Source organism: Parasteatoda tepidariorum, chromosome X2 (assembly GCF_043381705.1).
Source record: "Parasteatoda tepidariorum isolate YZ-2023 chromosome X2, CAS_Ptep_4.0, whole genome shotgun sequence".
Taxonomy (NCBI): domain Eukaryota; kingdom Metazoa; phylum Arthropoda; class Arachnida; order Araneae; family Theridiidae; genus Parasteatoda; species Parasteatoda tepidariorum.
Genome location: NC_092215.1, coordinates 58,540,948 through 58,562,960, shown reverse-complemented (window position 1 = coordinate 58,562,960; position 22,013 = coordinate 58,540,948). Strand labels below are relative to the sequence as shown.

The following is a 22,013-nucleotide window of genomic DNA, read 5'->3' as shown; positions in this document are numbered from 1 at the left end:
GATGCTAACTCTATTTTTGTTAGAATTATTTAGTAAATATCTTGCTGTCAAACATAATACAATATAAAGGTTTATTTTAGCATTTACTTAATTTCTATTATCATTCTTACATAGAGAGGGGAAAAAATGAAACATCAATATTATAAATTAACAAAATAATAAAATGAATTTGAATGAAAAATTATTGTACAAAAATGTATTGTAACAAATATGTAATATTACAAAAAAGAAAAAATCCAGAGTCTTCTTCAGTTAATTTGGATGAAAAGTGGTTCTACTGTATTCTAAATCTAGCTTTTTTATTTAAGCTTGTGCTAATTTTTCCAATGAAAAAAATATGTTTACCTCATAAATTTTAGGGGAAGATTTCTCAATTTCTGAAGCCACCCTGTATGAGCTCTAAGTGAAATGTGTAGATAAATAGTTTTTTTGCATATTTCAGATCATAAAACAAACGCTTCAGTGTGGTGGAACAGTTAGGTATCTAGGACCAAGAAGTGCTGCAGGCAGTACTCAGAATCCTTGTAGGGGATCTGCCCCAGAAGTAATTGACTTAAGTGATGATGATGAACCACGCAAAAATGCTTCTACAAACTCTTCAGAGAGCGACTCTGGTAGTATTGATCAAGAGAAAATTGATCTTCCTTCATTATTACCTGGAAAACAAATAACAATTAGAAAGTTATCGCCAAACTTACAAAATAGTTCCAAAGATAAGTGTGAAATTCCTCAAGTATTAACAAAAAATAAGCAAATAACCATTTTACCCATAAATCCTTCTATGCAACAAAATCGGCAAAAGCTTGCACCTCAACTTGCTCAACCTGTGCGAGTTCAGCAAATGCTACTGCAACCACAACAAGGAAAGAAAAAAACATTCCATAAGACATCAAAAATTCAGATGACTCCTATGTTTGGAGGAAAAGGTGTACGTCCTCATATAACAATTACTCAGCCTACAATTAGTTCACAGTCACCCAAAATTCGTCAATCAAGTGTTACTTTATCACAAAAGAATGTAGGAATTGAAGAAAATTCATTTGAGGAAAATGCAAATTCACCATCAAAACTATCTGATGCATGTAATCTTCACCAATCTCTACAAAGTCAGATGCCATCTTCAACTTCCCCTTTAGAAAATGTCTCTCAAATTCTTCAAAATAATAAAAATATTTCTATTTCTCTTTCAGAGCCTTCAAAAAATAGTACCAGCTCAGTGCCCGATCCAGCTGGGTCACTTTCAAATAAACTAAATCCTAATTTTCAAATTTCTTCTGTTCCAGAACAACTTAGTGTTTCTGAAATTTTGCCCCAAAAATCCAATCAATATCATATTAATACTTCAACATCTAATCTTCAACCGCATCTATCTCACAATGCCATGCATTCAACTCAGTCAGAATCTAAATCTTTGTTAACTAATAAATCTGAATTGTCAGTACAACCAATTAATATGCCTCAAACTGTATGCGATTCAAATCAATCACCTCAACAAAAAAGTTTTGCTGCATTGCAATCACCTTCCATTTTGTCTACAGGGACAACAAGTCAACAGAATTCTGATATTTCATTTCAACCTACATTAGGTCAACAAACCAGTGTTAATCCAGTAAATCAAAAGCAGCTTTCTGAACAGTCTTTACAATATAATCAACAAGATCATTCTTCCCCTCGCTTACCACAACATCAGTTTCATATGGCTTCTCAAAATCCACAAACTATGCCCCGTAAAAGAAAATCTAGTAATAAACAAGCATCTAAAAAAACTCAGCCGCAACTTGGACTGATGACACAAAGTCACTCTTTACAAACACAAGCTGACAGTTCTCAACAGTTTCATCATTCTCCAATAGCTGATCATCATTTACCTGAAAATCATTTTCCAAACTTTTCCCATCATGTTCCAAACTCTGACTTTCAAAGCTTCTCTAATTTTTCCCCACGCAAACCTCATATACAGCATCCTCAGCCATTACATCCTTTACAACATAGTCAAGACCCTACTTTACCCCCTCATTTGCAACATCTCTCACATTTATATTCTGTGCCACCCCATCTTGCTGGAAGTCCAATAACAGAAATGCAGCCTCCTAGGGCATGGCCACAACCCCCATTTCATCCATTCAGTCAGTCTTCCCCGTATTATAGCTCTGATCAAGAGAGTAGTCATTTTTCATTTCAATCATCCTTTCCTTCTGTAGCATCCAACCAATCAGAGTCCAGTGAAGATAAATCTCCTAGGATAAGTTCATCAGATGTGTGACAAGAGGAATGCTTGACACACGATACAGAAAGTTCTTATACTTCTGGTTTGTGTGTTTGCGTGTGATATTACGATAGCATTTTTTGCATCAACCGGAAGTTTGGGAAATTTTAACGATGGTGTGTTACACTTAAAAATAGCCAACAACATGTAAGGTTAAAACTTGGTAAGATCTTTTATAAAAGGAAATAAAGATTGCTATAAACGGGTTGCACACTTCATTTTCATTGTCTCCATGATCAAGAGATCAGTTGTACAAAATTGATTGTGTGTTGGTGGTATTTATTCACCTTTGATGCTGTGTTAGCCAGCATAACACATTTGTGAATATATGTGCATATACATTTAACGTAGCATAGAATCCTCATTATTGTTATTTGTCTCTTGTTTTTCTTCTAAATTTAATATAGACACTGTTTCTATTCAGCAATAATACTAAAATTAAGATTGTCTTGAGACAGAAGCAGTTGAGAAATTTGATTGTTAATATTAAATAATATGATTGCATAGTTATGTCCTCAAAATTTAAGTTGTGGTACAAATTCATTTATTTGAAACTTATTTTTTTAAAAATTGTATTGTTTTTTTATGATAAATATGTCTTTCTTACATTCATATTAACTTTAATTTTATTACCTTTTTGCTGTAGCTGTTATAAAGTATTTGTTTTAATTTAAACAAAGCTATTTGGAATGTGCTCTGCACTTATGTTTACTAAAAAATTAAAAAGATGTAGTACTAAGCTTGTTAAACAGCTGAAGTTTAGTTATATTTCTAAGTAACATATAGCAGTATAACTTAACTGCAGAAAATATTTTTATAGAATTATGATATTAAAACCAATATTTTTTTTCTTGAAAATTAGGTTTTACTATTATTGTTGCAATTTATGTATTACTATCAATGTAAAATGAAGAAATCAATCATATAAAACAATTGAGTCATTTTTCTTTCTCAATTAAAAAAATTGTCCTTGAAGAGATTAAGTTCTCAATAATAAAAATCAAAACATAAATTATTTGCTATAGCCTTGTTGAGATAACAAATAGAAAATTTAAAATGTATGGAATAATTTAATATTAGCAACTTATATTACCTAAACAGTTCTAAGCTTTTAAAAAAAATTTAATCCTTGTCACCAGAATATGCAGAAATTTATGAAATCAATATGTTTTAGATGAAGTTATTTCAATATATATTTATTTACTAAACATCAATTGAAATTCAATCAAATGTATTGATTTTCTGCACTCAGCCCATTGATTCTTTTAAAATAACAGATTTCATCATACAAAATTTTTAAAACATTTCGTCAATTTTATATTGATGAAAATTGAATATAAAGCTCTTTATGCAGTCTCAATTGAATTAAAACTAGACCTATAAACTGCAGTTGGTTCTAACTATTGAATACCTTAAAACTGAAACAAATACTTTAAAATACCGTAAGTGACAAACTATTTTTAGTTATTCTGTATTTATAATATTTCTATACTATTTTTTATTACTAATTTTATAAGTTGATATAGAATTCTACAAAGTGATTTATTTTCGGTTCCGTGTTTTGGTGTAGAAACAAAACTGTATGTTGAATAAATAACTGCTGAATGAATTTGCATTATTTTATTTCAAATTGTGTGCCAAGTAATATTGACATATTTAATATTTTTTTTTTACTTTTGATCTTAACTGGGTCTCCCTTTAGTGCTTGAGATTATGTATGTTAATTTAATTTATGAAAAAAAAATCTTAATCTCAGGAAATATATTGACAGCTGATTAATCTACTAATTTTTCCAACAAATACAATTTAACCTCTATATCACAAACTCAAAAAGAGGCTAAAAATTTTGTAATTTTTAAAAATTTGAAGGATCTAATTCATTAACATTTTAGTAAAAATAATAACTGTTAACAATTAAAAGTTTTCCAGGGCATCCTGTAAATGACATGTGAATTGAGAATTACATGCAAACAATTAATGTCTGTAAAGGTCGTATGCCGATGGGGGAGTTTCCCTCTTTTAAAATTTCTATTCTTGCGCCTTTAAACTGGTACATTACTTTATCTAAATTATCTTAATATTTTGTTTTCTTGTAACAATGTCAAAAATTGTATTCAAATCAGTTCAGAAACAACTGTTTTTATTGTAATTTGATTATTTTGTGACTAACTAAAGTGTTTGAAAGCAAGTTTTGACAATAATTATTTGAAAACTTAAAATTTTGAGTAAAATAAGATAATTTAGGGCAGTATCAGTTTCTTTTAAATAAGTTTGTTCTTCCTAATCGTATTAGGGGACTGATAAGACGAACCTCATCCATGAACGTACAGTTCTACTTTTTTAAGAATAGATGATATTAGCTATTTTTTTGTAACATTTTTATTTTTTAATTACATGTCCAAGAAATAATTCAGAAAACTATTAAAGAAAAATCTTCAAAATCGGTGTTCAAGGAAAAAAAACTTCTCTAAAATAAGGAGAGAAAAAATTGACAATAAAAAATATTTTATGAAATCAAGGGCTATCCAGATATTGATGCTACCAAATTTTTGGTTGAAAGAGGTTTTAATAATATTATCTGAGTAACAAATGTATGGGTAATTAAATTTTTTTTGTGAAATCAAAAAATTCTTTTTATACATTGATTTTTATATTGCTTTATTTTTTTTCTGCACATGAAATCAAGGACTGCCCAGAAATTATCGATGCTATCAAATTTTTAGTTGAAAGATGTTTTATTATTATCGAAATGTGTAGGTAATTCAGGTTTTTTGAAGAAATTGAAAAATTTGTGATATTGAGGTTTGACTGTGTTATTTTGTTTGGTTTTAAATAATGACACCCCTTCAAGTAAAGAAGCTGATATATGTGATTCCTCTCAGTTAGTTACATACAAATTTATGTTTGTGTATAAATGAATATTTAAAAATCATGTTTTTATTTTACTGCCATAAATATTGAAGGTCCAAAGGAAGATGTATGAAAAATTAGTGTCGGAGCATATTAAAAATCGTAACTGCATGTAGATATGTTGCTAACAGATTTAAAGTGTTAGAAACATGTTCTATGTACTTATAATTTTAATTTAGTTTATAGATATAGCCAAAAGTGCTAAGAAAGGGTTATAATGTTTTTATTCTTTTTACTCTCCCTATTTCATTATTTATAGTGTGTGTTCAGTTCTTTTTCAATTTTTTTTTTTTTAATTTTATTGATTCTATAATAAATAATCATCTTTCTTGCATAAATGATTTAGTTTTTGTAAACTCCAATTTTTTTTTAGCATAAACTTATTATTAACTGTATACTTATTATACTGTATTTATTAGCCTTTAAATTATGTATATCTTTTAAATTTTTTTTTTTAATGGGAAATGATTTTAGTATTAAGATAAAGGGTTTGAAAACAATATCATGAAGTAAAATTTCTTTTTTTAAAAAAAATATTTGGGAAATATATTTTAACTATTGTTTTTAAAATCAAGTTGGTTTTATATTTATTTTTTAATTGTATTTTAGGATATTATCTGACTTATTTCACAAGTTTTTTTCCTAAGATTTTAGATGAGTAACATTGAATAATGGATCAGTTTTATTTTATCAATCTGTGATGACATTATGAAGAAAAAGTTTCTCGTTGACATATACTTAATGTATATATTGAGTGTTTCATCATACTATATTTAGTTTTTCTGTATGATCAGTTGTATGATACAATATTGTAGTTAACTAGGAATATTTAAACATTTTTTTTTTTCTGAGCTGGATATTTTATGCTTTTACATGTTCTCATTATCTGTGATTTTTATTTTAAATAACTGTAAAAATGTAATTTATTTCAAAGCTTTAATTTTGTTTGGATAAGGTGGATTAGTTAAGGTAACAAACAAGTTTTCAGAACTGCTTATTATATTTACTTTATTTATTCACTTTTGGAATAAAGTGGCTTTATTCATCTTTTTCGCAGATTTTTGTTTTAAGAACTGCAAAGGAAAATTCAATTTAATTTAAAGTTTTAATTTTAATAGAATAATGGACATAATATTCAAAATTGTACATATCAAAAAAATGAATTTTGTTAACTCATGAAGATTATAAAATGACAAGACCAAAAAACTGCTTGTCAAATTATTTATTTATATATTTTTTAATGAAGGTCATTTTTATACTATTTTGACAGATTTATTTTAAAGCTTTAACTGTGTTTGAAGGGCTAACTTGCTTATTAAGTTTGCACTTATCTGTACATATTATTAAGAATGAATTTTTGTTGACTATAGAAGATAAGCAAATATCTTGAAAATCAGCTTCTTATTATTGGACTAACGTTTTAAACAGCTTTAAATATATAAATTATTTGTAAGTTAAAATTATTATTGAATTAGTAATAACTTAATTATTATGATTGTTTATTAATTATATTTGGAATAAATTTTTGTTCACTTGTAAAGAATGACTAATATTATTGCTTTTAAATAAGTTTTACTTAAAATTGTAAAGTTGTATGTGTTTCATTTTCGTTCTTTTATATACTGACAGACTTTAAAGATTAAAATTAACTATAATTATTCATGCATGGTTTAAAATCCTATAAATAAGTCTCCGTATAATTTTTTTTATGTACGAGGTATATCCACAAAGTAAGTTCCGTTTGGTTATATAAAAAAAACGTGTACAGATACAGAAAAAATATTTATTGTACGAAAATCTTCAACTGTGAAACTAATTTTCTACATAGCTGAAATTTTGTAGGCCTTCTTCATAGAAGGTTACCGCCTGTGTTTTCAACCATGTGGTAACATGTTCTTTCAGCTCGTCATCATCGTTGAAGTGTTGACCACCAAGGAAAGATTTTAGGTGTAAAAAGAGATGAAAGTCGCTAGGAACGAGGTCTGGGCTGTACGGAGGATGATCAAACACATCCCAGTCAAATTCCTGTAGGAGTTCTTTTGTCACGTTCGCTGTGTGAGGTCGGGCACTATCGTGTAAAAAAGTAACACCTTTTGACAATAATCCTCTGCGCTTGTTCTGTATTGCGCGGCGCAATTTCTTAATGGTCTAGCAGTAAACATGTGCATTGATTGTTTAGCCTCGTGGTAAGAAATCAATCAGCAAAATGCCTTTTCTGTCCCAAAAAACGGTGCACATGAGTTCTCGAGGTGTCAAGACTTTCGTTGGGGATGAAGTGTGCCTCCATTCCATTGATTGCTGTTTAGTTTCTGGGGTGTCGTAAGATACCCAAGTTTCATCCCCCGTGACTATCCTAGAAAGGAAATCATCAGCGTCTTCATTGTAGCGTGTCAAAAACTGAAGTGCACTGCCCATCCGTTGTTTTTTGTGTTGTTCAGTAAGAATTTTTGGTACCCAACGTGAGCAGAGTTCTCGAAATTTCAGTTTTTCAGTAACAATTTCATGAATTAGTGATCGTGAGATTTGCGGAAATTCCGTAACGAGAGCACTAATTGTAAACTTACGGTTTTGCTTAAGCTTCTCTTCAACTGCGTGAACCAGTTCATCAGTAACCAAAGACGGGCGTCCACATCCTTCTTCATCATGGACTTGATGACATCCTTCATTGAACTGTCTGACCCATCTTCTAACCATTGAATCACTCATAGCAGTTAGTCCGTAAACCTCGCAGATTTGCTGATGAATTTCACATGGTTTAATTTTCTTTGCATTTAGAAAATGAATCACAGATCTGATTTCACAAGCGGCGACATTTTCAATTAAGGCTGACATCATAAAGAAGCACTACAAAGAACACATCGGCAGCAGCGATCTGAAAATGGCATACATTTCTTCTGCTTGAGTCAGAGTAACTGGCGCGTATGCTCGGAACTGCGACTGCAGCGCTGCCGCGGATAGAAATAGAAACAGAACTTACTCTGTGGATATACCTCGTATATTTTAATCAAAATAATATCAATTGAATTTTTTAGTATTTTCGTAACAATTAAAAGAAAATATTTTTGATCACGTTATTATTTGACTAATTAAAAAATTTGTGTTGCAAATTTATAAACATCTATTTCAAGAAATGAATTTTTGTTGACTAGTAAAGGAAAACCAATGATTGTTTCTTAATAAGATTGTTTTATTTTTACATTGTATAAGTTTACTTTTAATTTATGTAGCTTCACCAACTTGAAAAATAGAAATTATCTATGATTATACTTGTATCTCTAAATTCTTTTTAATATTAGTGGAATGTTTCGCTGTTTATGTATTAATTACGAAAAATATTATTTGTGATTTTGTATATTTTAATCAACAAAATAATAACTATAGATTTTTTTAATGCCTATGTATCTATTAAAAGAAAATATTATTTGGAATCACATTATTTATTCTATATCATAAAATTTTATTGAGCAATTCTAAAATTTTTTAACCAACATAGAGTGCTAGGCTGAAAAAATGCTATTCTAATGATGCAGAAAGTGTTTTTTGTAGTTTCAGTAAAGTGTTATGGTATGAAATATATTTTAAATAAAAAATTTTATTCTATCCCAGATTACACTTAAATTTAAGGAATTAGTGTGAAAATAGAATTTTTTTCTACGTAAGAAACATTTTTTTTAAAAATTGTGTTATTTTGATAGAGTGAAGGAGAAGTCTTACTCTAAAACGACCTGTTTTACCGATCAAACAGTATCTTCAATTTTTGCATTGTACGTGAAGTCCTTCAAAGATTGAAAAAATTAAATATTTTCATATGCTGTAAAAATGTATCAAACATGTAAAATAAATGTGTTCAAGAGTGTTTAGAAGCGTATTCAGTTCTATTTAATTGCAAATTGTATTGCATTGTACAAATATCTTTGTTTTGGGGGAAGGAAATTTGTTATTAGTCAAATTGTTACAAAGATTTTATCTGTAAAAGTACTATTTTAGACTGAGCACTGTCAGACATGTAGGTAAGGTATAAGAAAAAATGGTACTTTTTATAACTGATAAAAAAAAATCAACTTATAGTTAAAACAATTTTTAGCACAACTCAATGCAACTTTAAATAGTTCTGTTAGTTTTTTTTTTTACAACCACAGAAATAATTCTTTTTCTCCAAGAATTAGAGCATTTGATATTCTATGCTAAATATGAAGATATTTTTTTGAGCAGAAAAATATTTTTTATGTTTCTTATAGGGTCACAAAGCCTTTGTTTCTTATTTAGAATAAAAAGTGTTAATTTTTTATTTAAATTCCTAAAATTCAAGTGTATTGCTGGAGCAGAAGATATTTTCTGATTTTAAAAATGGTTAATGCTACTTTTATTGAACCCATAAAGAGCGCTTTCTACATTATAAGAAAAACAAGAAAAGTTTTTTTTGTCCCAATCTAATCCACTGTGTGTAATTAACTGTTTTTTTCTTACTAAAATGCTTATTGGGTATTGCCTAATTTTACTTTAAATACAGTAGATATTACGAAAATTAACAATTTTATAGATTATATTGCCTACGATAATTTCGTTGACCTTTGATTATTCATTCATTTAATCACCAGGAAAAATGTTCTTTGCACATACTTGCTTCAAATTTCCAACTCGTCTGAAGCCTACTTTTTTCTAACTTACCTCCCCAAGAAAATTTATTAAATCACTTGATATTTTTTGAGGCATTTTTATTTTCAGATTGCACCTCTTTCTGTTCTTTTCATCTACAAATTTAATTGTAAAAAAATTAAAGACATCATTGCAAATAAGCAGACTTCTGATACTGATCGCAAAGAGACAAGGAAACAAAATAATCCAATGCAGTTTGATGTTTTTAATCAATTATATATTTGTCATCAATTATTTTTTAATATTACTTGTTAAATACACATGATCTGTCCAAAGCGTATTCAACCGTAATTTTTATTGACAATTTAAACACAGTTTGAATTGCAGGGCGTAGCAATTATAAGAAGGTGTAATGTAGTGTGTACTAGGTTTTGTTTTTAACCATAACACCTCTAATTGATGCCACAAAAGGACAGAAAGAGTTGAACAATGTTACATCCGGTTTCAATAAATTACAGGTATTCATACCGATTTATATTAAATATAGTTGATCTGAGTGTTAGATGTTTTATTCTTGAATACAATGAGGTGGTCAGAGCAAATGTCGTATATCAGTTACTTTTTTAAATCATATTGCTATAGAATTAACATAATTGCTATATAGTGAGAAAAAAATCCTGCATTAATAATTTTAAAAAAAAGTGTGAAAAGTAATTTATTATTTCAGGAGTTGGAAGATTAATATTTGTTTTATTGATTTATAACATTTGTTTATATAGAAAAAATTTTTTATTGATTTTTCTGCATGTATTCTTTTGGGGGGATAAGTAAATCATAAGTTTGAGTCCCCTTACCATTAAGACCAACTGTGATTTCCTCTTCATGTAATCTAAATATAGATAAGTACTTAAAAATCTTTCTCCATAAGCACTGGGTATACTTGACCCAGGAGTTAAGTCTTCTGGGTTGGGCTTTACACAGCAAAACTACAGAGTTTAATATTAAAGTTCTCTATTCCCCTGTATGGAATGGCTATTCAATGCTGGTAATAAGATAAAATATTACAATTAGTCACTTTTTATTATGATTTTATTTTATTTATTTGAATTGTGTAGGGAAAAATGTAAACCTTATCACTACAAAATAGCTATAATTCTTTTTCTCTTTCATATATCTTGTTGACGAAATAAAGGAATTGGATAAAAGTTTGGTTTAACATTTAAATTATATATATTAGCATGCAAAGTGGGTTTAACAGTGTTTTGAACAAATAGTTGTGAAAAAAAAGTAATTAACAGCGATTAAATTAAAGAGTTAAGAAAAAGAACTGAAAAAATTAATAATTGTGCAGGGGCATCATGCTCCCCATTTAAAGAGAGGAAAGTTTTCTGGGTAAAAAATATTTCTTTCAATTTATTTAATAAAGTAAATTTTTTCTCTCCTTATTGATTGCATAGGATAAAGAAGTATGGTTTTTATTATCTTTTATTTTTTTTGTTAAAAAAATAATCCTTTTTTTATAGCTCTGTATGAGAATTACAAGTGTTAGCATGCCTAGTGACGTTTTCAAATGTTAAAGAAAACAACAACAAAAAATTCTCTTTTATTATGTGACGGAGGAAAAAATCAATATTTTAGTAATTTAAAAAAAATTATCAAAGCAGCCTATCCTTCCATTACAAAATAAAATTAAAGTTTGAGCCAAGTTAAGATAAATTATAAAGACTCTTATCTATCTTTTTTGAATTTGATACATCAAATTCATCAGTTATATTTTTAATTCAAACTGACAAGGAGTCAGTTGCAGTGAGAAAGCCAGATTAGTTATTGATTTTTTTTTCTTCATGTTATTTTAACTTGCTTGCCTCCATGTCTCCGGCTTTCTTACATGCAACATTGTTAGTTTTGGTTGCCAATTATTAGAACTAGGTAAATTTTATAGAAGGCTTAGCCTTCCTTATTAAGGCTTTACTATGATATAATTGTCATGAATTTTATATCCTATTTACTTTTGGAGATCTTGTACATGATGTGCCTCCTAAAACATTTAATGATAATGAAATCCTGCTTCTATTTTGTTTTTGTATTGAAACGTGCATCACATCTATTATTCGATTAAAGCTTAAGTATGTGTAATTAATATATTTAATCTTTACTGTTAATATTTATATTGAATGTTGTGTGCGTTTCCTTTGGCTTATTTTATTAAGATGTTTCAAACTAATTATTCTAATATTTAAACATACAAATTTAACAACTTGTCCATTTTTCTTGAGCTTTTAGTTGTGGATATCAATATTAAGCAAATTTAAGTTTCTAAATTTTGTTTCAGATAGCTTATGTAAGCAATTTCAATTTTCTTAATACAATATTAAATTATTACTCTTAAACTAGGGGGTCTTTTTGACTTTTAATTGTCTTATACTAGCAACAGTTTAGAAGTTAATTTAACAATTTATTCATATGAGTATTTAATGTACTTTCTGTTATGTTTAATGTTTGTATTAAATTTATAGTTTGAGAAGGGTGATTGCAACTTAATTTATCAGTTCTCTCTCTCCTCTTAATATATACAGAATATTTTTGTTTTTCTGACAGCTAAAAATTTAGGAAAAAGATNATCAGAATTTTTTTTTTTTTTTTTTAAATTTGATTTCCCTGCACTCATTATTCTGGATCTCCATTTTATTTTCTACTTTTAAATGAAGAGCGCTTTTAATAAAGCAAAATTTTTTGATCCAATGATTCACAAAAGTTAGTATGCACCAGCATTATATTCCTTTAAAAACAATCATTTCACAAGGAAAATTTTAATATTGTTAAGGTGAAGCTTTCAAAAATTCTATCTGTTTCAATTTAAAATTTGTACAGACTACTACTTCTATTAGAAGTTAATAATTTGGCACTTTTTTTTAACTATAGCAGTTTAATAATGAATTAGTCAATGAGGAATAAGATACTTATAATTACAAATGTATCTAAAATAAAAAGCAAAGTTAATGAAATGTCTTTAATATATGTGTGTGTTTTATAATTTTAAGGTACGCGTGTGTTATATAATTTAAATATATATGTGTATAAATATATATAATTTTTAATTTCCTGTTATTAGAGCTGTCTCGAGACTTTGCAGGGCCAATGGGTGAAACATTTAAATATCCTCTTTCTCACTGTCTATTTTCAACCTAAAATATAAATTTTTTTATTTATAAGTTTTTGTTTTAAGTCATTTTTTTTAAAAGTTTATACTATTAGTGGTTTATCAGGCACCAGACCCTTAGAAAGAGAAGTGAAGAATTTTGTATTTAAGGGTCCTACTTTAATTATTTAAAAATATTCAAATATACTTCATTTTCTAATTATTGCTTTAATTTCTATGAAAAATCAGCCCTTATAAATATGAAGGCTATATACCTGGGTTCTCTAGCATAGTGCGTAGCATTTTTAAAAAGTGCTTAATTTTCTTTCTTTCCAAAACTATTTTTTTTAAAATTTTAACAAAACAACTTTTTCCTTTCCATGTTGATTGTCATTTTGAATTATGGAAAAAACATGATTTTTCATAATTATCCATTTAACATTTTAACTAATCATTCAACCATAATCCATTCTGGCATGGTGCCATCAGTATCGTTTGAATGTGCCATCATTCTACTAGTATCTCGCAGGTATACATGTGCTTGCACTATACTAGATTCAGTGGGAAGGATTCTTGCACTCACATATCTTACTCTGCTTTATTTCGCGTGAGATTTTAGGCTTCATCTCCCATGCTCTGAAATAGAAACAAAAATCTCGAATCTTTGCTGATCATGGGTACCTACTAAACACTGCCAATTTTTTCTCTGAATAGAAAAGGAAATTTTTATTTTTCTTTCTTGTTAATTTTTTCGCTAGTGAAGTGCCATCGTTTTTGTCACAGGTAAGCTGATGACATTTTTGCTGTGTTCTATTTATGGAGCTGGACCACGACTAGACTTCTCGATCCTATATTAAAACCTTTCGTCTCTCTTTTGTTTATTTGATTTAATAAAGATAAAAATTGAGATTTTGCACTTGAGGGACCATCTTCTAATTATATATGAAATATTTTAGGTTTATATTGAAATCTTATTTTACTGGATGTATTATTTGAATTTCTGTTACTCTCTAGTTTTTTTATGAAAAAAAATATTTTCATCTGTTATATGAATTTATAAAAGGTTTGCTTTGTTCTCTACACTTCTTTATCATTTTAGTATGAACAATAATATTAATCTTGTAAATGTTTTTGTTGGGTATGCATTCATGAATAAATTTTATTTAAATCTTAAGAATACACCCATAACTTTTTCAAATTAAATTTTAACTAATTGTAACTCTGAAATTATCTATTTTCACATGATTGAATAAAATATTAATTTAAAAAATAGAATGAGTAAATCTATATTGAATACATGTAAAAGAGTGCATAAAATATTTTTATGGTGGCTAATAAAATCAAGAATGGAGTTCTTTGCCAAAAACTATTATCATTATGTAAAGTCTTTGGAAATGTTTTTGCATTTTGATAAGTTTATGCAGTTATGTTTATTAGTGTACAGGTCCTATTTTTTTAAGTGCTAAAATTTATTTTTTGTTGAAAAATTTGGCTGTTTGTTGAATCCCCTTCCTGGAAATGCGAACCCCTAGGCAAATGCCCTGTTTGTCCCTAAGACTGCTCTGTCTGCTATTCAAAATTATACGAAGTTGGTAATTGTTTCAGCAAAATATAGCCTTATTAATAGCACAATATCTGAAAGCTTACATAATGGCCTTTCAAAATACATTCTTGAAGGGAAACACTGAAGATATCAAAAATTGAATATTTTTAATAATGTAGTCAAAATAATTATTGCACTGGCATTTTAAAAGGTGTACTACATATACATACATATTTGCTTTAAACAGTGTCAATATCTTTGATTCTTCATTTTATTTAACATTTTCCTAAAACTTTTGTTTCATTCTCTTCAGATGCTGTAACCTCTTTAATATCTCAAAATCTTCCCATACTGAAATATTATTGTCCACAGGCACAACCTTCATCTTAATTATTTCATGAATAAATAATAATAAGCAAGTTCTTTCCAATCTTATGGGCGCATATTTTCCTCCATTATTCGTACAGGTCTCTGCTTCTTTAGGAATGAGTAATTTAGGTAATTTTAACTTCATTTCAAATATGGCTATTTATTTCTTAATTGGGCTTCAAGATTTTTTTTTATAAAATTATTCAAGAGAAGTCTTTCAAAACAGGAGTTCGAAAAAAAGAACATTTAAAAAAATTTTGGTGATTAAAATGATATTTCGTGAAATCAAGGATCACAAGAAAATGTGTTGGACTGAAAAAAAAAAAAAATTTTTTTTTCTATTATAAGCCTAGAGGATTCAGAAATTTTTGTGATATTGAGAAGTTCATGACATCAAAGTTTGACTATATCTTAACAATTTTAAAATATTCCAGTGAAAATGCTGTTTTCACAAGAATGTATTGAAGGGTATTAACTTTTGTTACTCATTGTACATAAACCCACTGATATTTGGCTGTTTTTAATTACAATGTAATCATTTTATTAAGCCAACATTCTGCATTTAAGACTAAAATTTTTTATGTGTGGTAAATGTGCATATTTTTTCAATATTTTTCTGTCAAATAACTTCTAATCTATTATTATAAAAATTATGAAAGTGGTTGTATTTTAACCAAATTTGCTTTTTTTTTTTATTTGCAGTCTAACCAAAGTTACAATAATACTATCAACAGTCCTACCAGATATACATTTTTATCTGCAACTGTACATTATTATACAACAAAACTTAATCATTACTCATCTAAAGGTTGCGATAAATAATACAATGTATACACAATTTCTCTTATGTGTACAATTTGGTTCAAATTAATTATTCACGTATTTTAAATCAAAATATTTATTCATCTTTTAGTAATAAAACCTGTATTTTACTTTATTGTTTCCCCAAATTATAAAATAGAAATTCTGCGATTTTTAACTTACTATTAAAAGATTATATTTAGAGCAAGTGAAAATGAAAGTAAATGAAATTTATTTAGTTTAGACTATCTTGTAAATATATCCCACACACACACAAAAAAAAACTATTATTATTATTATTTAACCTCTGTGTGTAAATACGACTGTATACTCAGGTTGCTAAAATATAAAACTGTTAAACTTTTGTATTTTATGTAGAGACAACTTTTGATTATATTTTTGCTGAGTTCTCCCCTTAAATTATTTTTGTATATGGGACCATTTTGTTGAATTATGGCTTGTAAATAATGTATTTATAGTTTATGTTTAATTTTGTTTACTTCTTGTAAATAAAATGTCCACTTGTTGTCTAGTAATTATGAATTATTTATTTAATGTGTTACATTTTATTTTTTAAAAAATAAATTTGTTTTGCTTTCATGAAAAATTATGGGTTCGAATAAAAGATAGTATAATATATACATATGTAATGCATCCTCTCGCATTTACTGCATAACTTTCGAGCCTAGTTTTTTATTTAATCATAATAGGTGAAAGTTAATTTTCTAACGGTTCTTCTGATTACTAAATTGCAATCATTTTTTGAAAGGATAAATCCATACTTTTTATGAATCATTTATTGAGAAAAATAGTTAAGAAAAATCTATTTACAAATTATGTACCAGGAGCAGAGCTTCTGGACACAAGTTTACAGTACCATTTCCAAAAGATAAATGCGCATTTTTTTACGTGTACCATATAATTATTCGTTCATGTCATGTGATCTATAATATCCAGACTTCTTTGTTAGAATTGGCGCCACAAGATAATATAATTCTTGCTTTTAATGGGAATTCGGCTTCATTAAGATATTTTATTGCGCAGTGTGAACTTATTTTATAAAAAAAAAATTTCATCGCTATTCAGTGAAACTTAATACACGCAAAGAGCTTAGTTACTTATAAGAAAGAGATAATTGATGTTCTCATCAATCAGGAAAGCTTGTCTGCGAATAAAATATAATTATTTTAAAGTTTAGTTTCAAGATCCTTTTAATTTTATTAAGCAAATATTTTAGATGTTACATATGTATATACACAGTGGCCAAATTACTGGGTTGTTCGGAAAGTAATTTCGTTTTTTTGGGGGGTGAAATGAAAGACAATTTTTGTATAATGAATAAATATTCTATTAAATAATATATTGGCCATTCTGGTCCTACACCTTTTGCCATCTTTCTGATAGTAGCATGATTCCACGCTCATGAAAGTTTTGGTCTTGGCTGGCGAAAAACTGATCCAGGTGATTTTTGACCTCTTCATTTGAAGTGAAGGTTTTACAGTCCAAAACATTTTGCAGTGACCGAAGCAAATAATAATCCGAAGGCGCCAGATCTGGAGAATATGGTGGGTGTGGCAGTGTATCCCATTCAAGTTGTAAAAGCTTTTGGCGAGTGACCAAACTTCTATGAGGTCTCTCATCTTGGTGGAACACTATACCTTTTCTGTTGAAGTGCCATAATTCAGTTTGTCCAGCTGACGACAGTAGACTTCCGAATTAATTGTTGTGTTATCCGGTAAAAGCTCAAAAAAAAAAACATTTCTTTAAAATCCCTCCAAACAGACAGCATCACTTTTTTTTATGGATATTGGCTTTCGAAATGCTTCGAGTCGGTTCATCTTTTTTGCTATATGATCTCTTGCGTTTGACATCGTTATAGACAACCAATTTTTCGTCCCCAGTAATGATGTGCTTCAAAAATGAATCATTTTCGTGACGTTTGAGAAGCGAATCTCAAATGCCAACGCGAAGACACAAATTTCTCACCGTGAGAACATGGGGATCGCATATTTCGAGGTTAAACCCAGGCCTTTCAAGTGGTCATAAGCAGTTGAATTCGATATATTTAACCTCTCACCAATCTCGTGTTGTTATTCGCCGATTTGCATCAACTAATGCCTTTATCAGCTTCAACTGGCCTTCCAGACCGTAGTGCATCTTCATCAAAATTGCCGGATCGGAATTTTGCAAACCAGTCTCTGCACTAACGTGCTGTGTACACATATCGGTTAATTTCTTTCTGGCATGAACATCATTTTTACTTTTTCTACAGTAAAATATGACGAAAATGCTGCTTATTGCTCTCCATATTTTAAAGGGCACCAACCAAAAACTACTGCGCAGAATTAATTGAACTTTAATTAATTGAACTCTCAAAACCTAATGATAAGCTGCTTAAGTGTGAAGTTTGGTTCGAAAAAATACAATTAAATCCCCAGGTAGCAAAATGATATTAGCTAACATTAGAGAGATACAATATAATACTGCCGTGCTGGAAATCTCTAGACTCCTGAATCCTATCTTATAATATTAGAGATAATATATAACATTAAACAGTGTTCAATCTAACATTAGAACTTTTAAAATTATAATCTATTTCAGTACTTTTGGTCCAGCGCCACCTTTTTATGAAAGGGCATCCCATATTATTAATAAATAAACATTTATTTATAAAAGAAAATAAATTAAATTTTATGCCAAAAAGCGCAAGAAAATATTTGTGGAAGTAAATTCTGTTCACGAATGATAGAACTGGGAAAAACTTTTTCAATTGTTGAGTTGTAACATCTTCACGTTTGTTTATGACGTCATATTGTTCGAGCTTGGCAGCTTTCTTTTCAACTACTTAAGGTATTTATAATTTAGTAATTATTAGTAAAATTTATAAATTTCAATAATAGTTACATGAAACGTTAAAGAAGTATTGTAAGTAACGTCGCACGTAGTAGTTGACTTCTGTGTTAAAACTTATTATCTAGCTATAAATAATAAGTACTGTAATTTGTTCTGAATATGCTTGTAAAACGACGTTCGCTTAGTAATTCGTCTGTGACAAAGTTTTTCAGCAACAATGAAAAAGATTAATTGTCTGTAAACAAATTAGCCAAGTTAAAACTATTAGAAAAGTAATAATCTGCTTAGCTCAGTCAAAACCATTACATTCTAGAATGTTTAAAGTTTAATACAAACAATATTGTTACCGTATTAAAATTTCATGTCTAAAATATTGTAAAACCGAGAATTAAACATTTTTTTAAAAATTTCTTGGGGGATATTTCAGTATCTTGATCTACAATCGCCGAAGTGCCAAATAGATTTTAAACTTGCAAATATTTTTTAAAAATTTTTTTTAAATATTTGCCCGGGATTATACCTTTCGAGTTTGTCCCTTTCTGTGATGTTTTTTTATAGTTTAATAAATAATAATTATTATTATTATAATTAGTCTAATAAATAATTATTGTTTAATAAATTTTTTAAATAAATATCTATTAGAAATAATATGTGACTGTTAAAATTTAATTAAACAATAAAAACATAAATATGTGACAAAATTTAGGTATGCATACCGACTTTTAAAGAATGTTATGTAAAAATATTTGGGGGGAGGGACAAAATATATTTAATATGTATATATTACAACTTTGAAATATGTGAATTGTTAAAGAATTCTCATAGTATCTTTTTACATTAACGATTTTTAAAATAAGCAATTATTTATTTAATACTTTTCGGCACTCTTTTTGTTGACTTGCCACATAGCGAGTAGTTATTTTCAGGTCTTATTAAAGGGTTTTGCAATTTGAATTCTTTTTTTTAAAAAAATATGTGATAGTTTGCTTGGGAGTGTTCATGAGCTAATTTTATTTAGTTATTCTCCTTCCCACTGTGTTATTTTTTGTGTGGCACTAATGAAATTTTTTTGACTCTGGTATAGATACCGGAATTTACCCATTGAATTTCATTGTAAAGGATATTATAATTTCTTAAAAACATTTTCAAATTAAATAATTAAAGTTTCAAATAAATATTCAATGTTTAATAGTTTTAAATTGGTTTTTCATTGTAAAATCTAATTTATTTTCTTTTTAAATTTCATTATAGCTTTTGATCTTCGAGAAAATCTACTATAAAGAAGCTTCTTGGAGCTGATTCAATTTTGCGACGAACTGTTTGATACTCTGATGGAAAGCTGGGATCCTTCGTTCGATCCTTACTGCGAATGATTTAATCAGTGGGGATAATCAACAAGGACCACTTTAAATCTGCTGTGGCAGAAAGTCCTTATGTTGAAGAAAGATGTTGAAGTTTGAAAGAAAAGTGAAATCTGTAAGGTTCATCCCTGTTTTTTGTGGCGCATACATTACTGTTGATGAATTTTTTCATAAAAGCATTTAATGACTGCTTGGAAATATATTTTCAAGTAAATAAAGACTTACAATTGAAATAGTAAACTAAAACTGTATCAAACTAAAACTGTATCAAACGTTAGTTTTAAACTATGAAGGTAATGTATTGCATTTACAATTGGATGAAATTTATTTTACAGTGCGTTTTGTTTTTAAATAAAATTATTATGCTGTGAAATAGTTGTTTGTTATGGATTTTTTTTCTTAATTACTGTAGTGTGTAATTTTGTTTTACAACTTTGTCAACAACAACGATCTTCAACATTTAAAAAAAATTTGATTTGTCAGGTATAATATTTGCATTGATAAAATTTCATAAAATATGACGTTAAAAAATATTTTTAGTCGATAGTGTTTAAGTATCATGAAAGCAGTTGAATATATTTAAGATTTGGTTATTTTTTATCTTTCGGTATGATATCGGAAGCAATTTTCTTTTAACGCTAATTTTATAGTCTAGCTCAAACTCGTGAGGATTTTTATTATCAACATTGTCTTTATTATTTTAATTTTGGAAATTTTCGCATAATTATTCATTTGAAATTTGAGACAAAAAGTTTATGCTTTTTTATTTTTATCATGTTTAAAATAATATAATTGTAAAATAATGTTTAAAATAATATAATTGTAATATAATTGTCTGAATAACATTTACATTATGATAAAAATTCCTAATCAATCTAGGAAAGAATATTGCTTAAACTTTCATTCGAAAGGTTTAGTATATTCTCTGTGAAAGCATGTGCGATTGCATCTTCTTTTTTTAAAAAGTCCCATTTGAGATATTTACCTATAATGTCATGTATGTTTTCACCATGTTCGTAATGCATAAACTCTTATCAGCAAAATGCAAACAATGAAATTGATTGATTTTAAAGAAAGATTTTGGGATAACAAGGTTTTTTAAAAGTAACTGCTGGTAGCCAAAATTGGATCTATACAGAAGGCAACTTATAGTAAAAAAATATGCTATGCTTTTTTGTCTCATTCTTGCATGCAATTAAATGTTTGTGCAAATTTAATTCAGATAAAATGCAATATTTACTACTTTTTTTTGGTTTTGACATTTAAATGTTATCATTAAGCAAATATCAACACATAGTACCTTTAACTAATTATTGAATTGTTAAAAATTTCTGATGTTCCAATGTAAAATTATTTTTACATTACAAAACATTATTGGCAATTTTTTTTAATTGAAATTTATAAAGATTTTTTTTGTTTCACTCCCTGAAAGTATTTCTACAGGTGCCTTTGGATTTTTTTTTCTAGTGTTTTGCAAGTACAATTTCACATTCTAAAAGGATAAAGTTACGTAAGTATTTTCCCATTTAGTAATTTCAGTGATAAAAGAAGTGAAAAAAATTTATGCAAGTAAGTAATTTGAATATTTATAAGTTTTCTTTATTGTCTCAATTATTACAAAAAATAACAGTTTAAAAATTCGAGACAGACTTAGTTATATTGTAGGAAAAAAGAAAGTTAAGGTAAATTTTCAACTCAATTCAAATGTAAATTTAACTTAGCAATCATGTAGTGTGGTTTTCTTAATTTACAATTTCAGAATATAAGTAATGAATGATGATTGTGAAATTAAAAATGGCTTAAGTTACACATTTTAAAAATATATATATTTTACAAACTAACAAATTCAATTGAGATTTTGATAAAATAAGCTCATTTTTTTTAAAAAAAATTAAGTTACATTTTAAAATTAAAGACTTGAAAATTATTAATGATATAAAATTTCTCAGAAAATCCATTGTATGAAGAAAGGAAAAAAATATCAATAAAAATTGTGATATAGTCTTATTTCTTAAATAAATTTGTGAAATAGTCCAAAAAATCAGCTGAGCTTAAGACATACTTTGGAGTAAGAGAGAGGAAAATGGATGGTAGCAGAGTTCGCTGAAATAATTTTATTTAGTATTGCTAAGTAAATAATGCATGGAATAAGCTATGCGAAGATAGCCCCCGAAA

The 22,013-nt window shown here is 27.9% G+C and overlaps 2 protein-coding genes across 2 annotated transcripts; one reads left to right on the top strand and one right to left on the bottom strand.

Moving 5' to 3' along the window:
• Positions 1-243: 243 nt before the first annotated feature.
• Positions 244-16,160, top strand: LOC139427238 (myb-like protein Q). The gene has a single exon (XM_071188234.1). The coding sequence runs from the start codon at positions 782-784 to the stop codon at positions 2,261-2,263; it is 1,482 nt and encodes a 493-aa protein (XP_071044335.1). The 5' UTR covers positions 244-781; the 3' UTR covers positions 2,264-16,160.
• LOC107437465 (mariner Mos1 transposase) lies at positions 7,352-8,008 on the bottom strand. Its single transcript, XM_016049470.1, has one exon. It carries the CDS (start codon positions 8,006-8,008, stop codon positions 7,352-7,354), a length of 657 nt encoding a protein of 218 aa, XP_015904956.1.
• Positions 16,161-22,013: the final 5,853 nt, after the last annotated feature.

Coding starts and splice junctions, on each gene's coding strand:
- LOC139427238 (XM_071188234.1), top strand. CDS start 782: ATGCAACAAAATCGGCAAAAGCTTGCACCTCAACTTGCTCAACCTGTG.
- LOC107437465 (XM_016049470.1), bottom strand. CDS start 8,008: ATGTCAGCCTTAATTGAAAATGTCGCCGCTTGTGAAATCAGATCTGTG.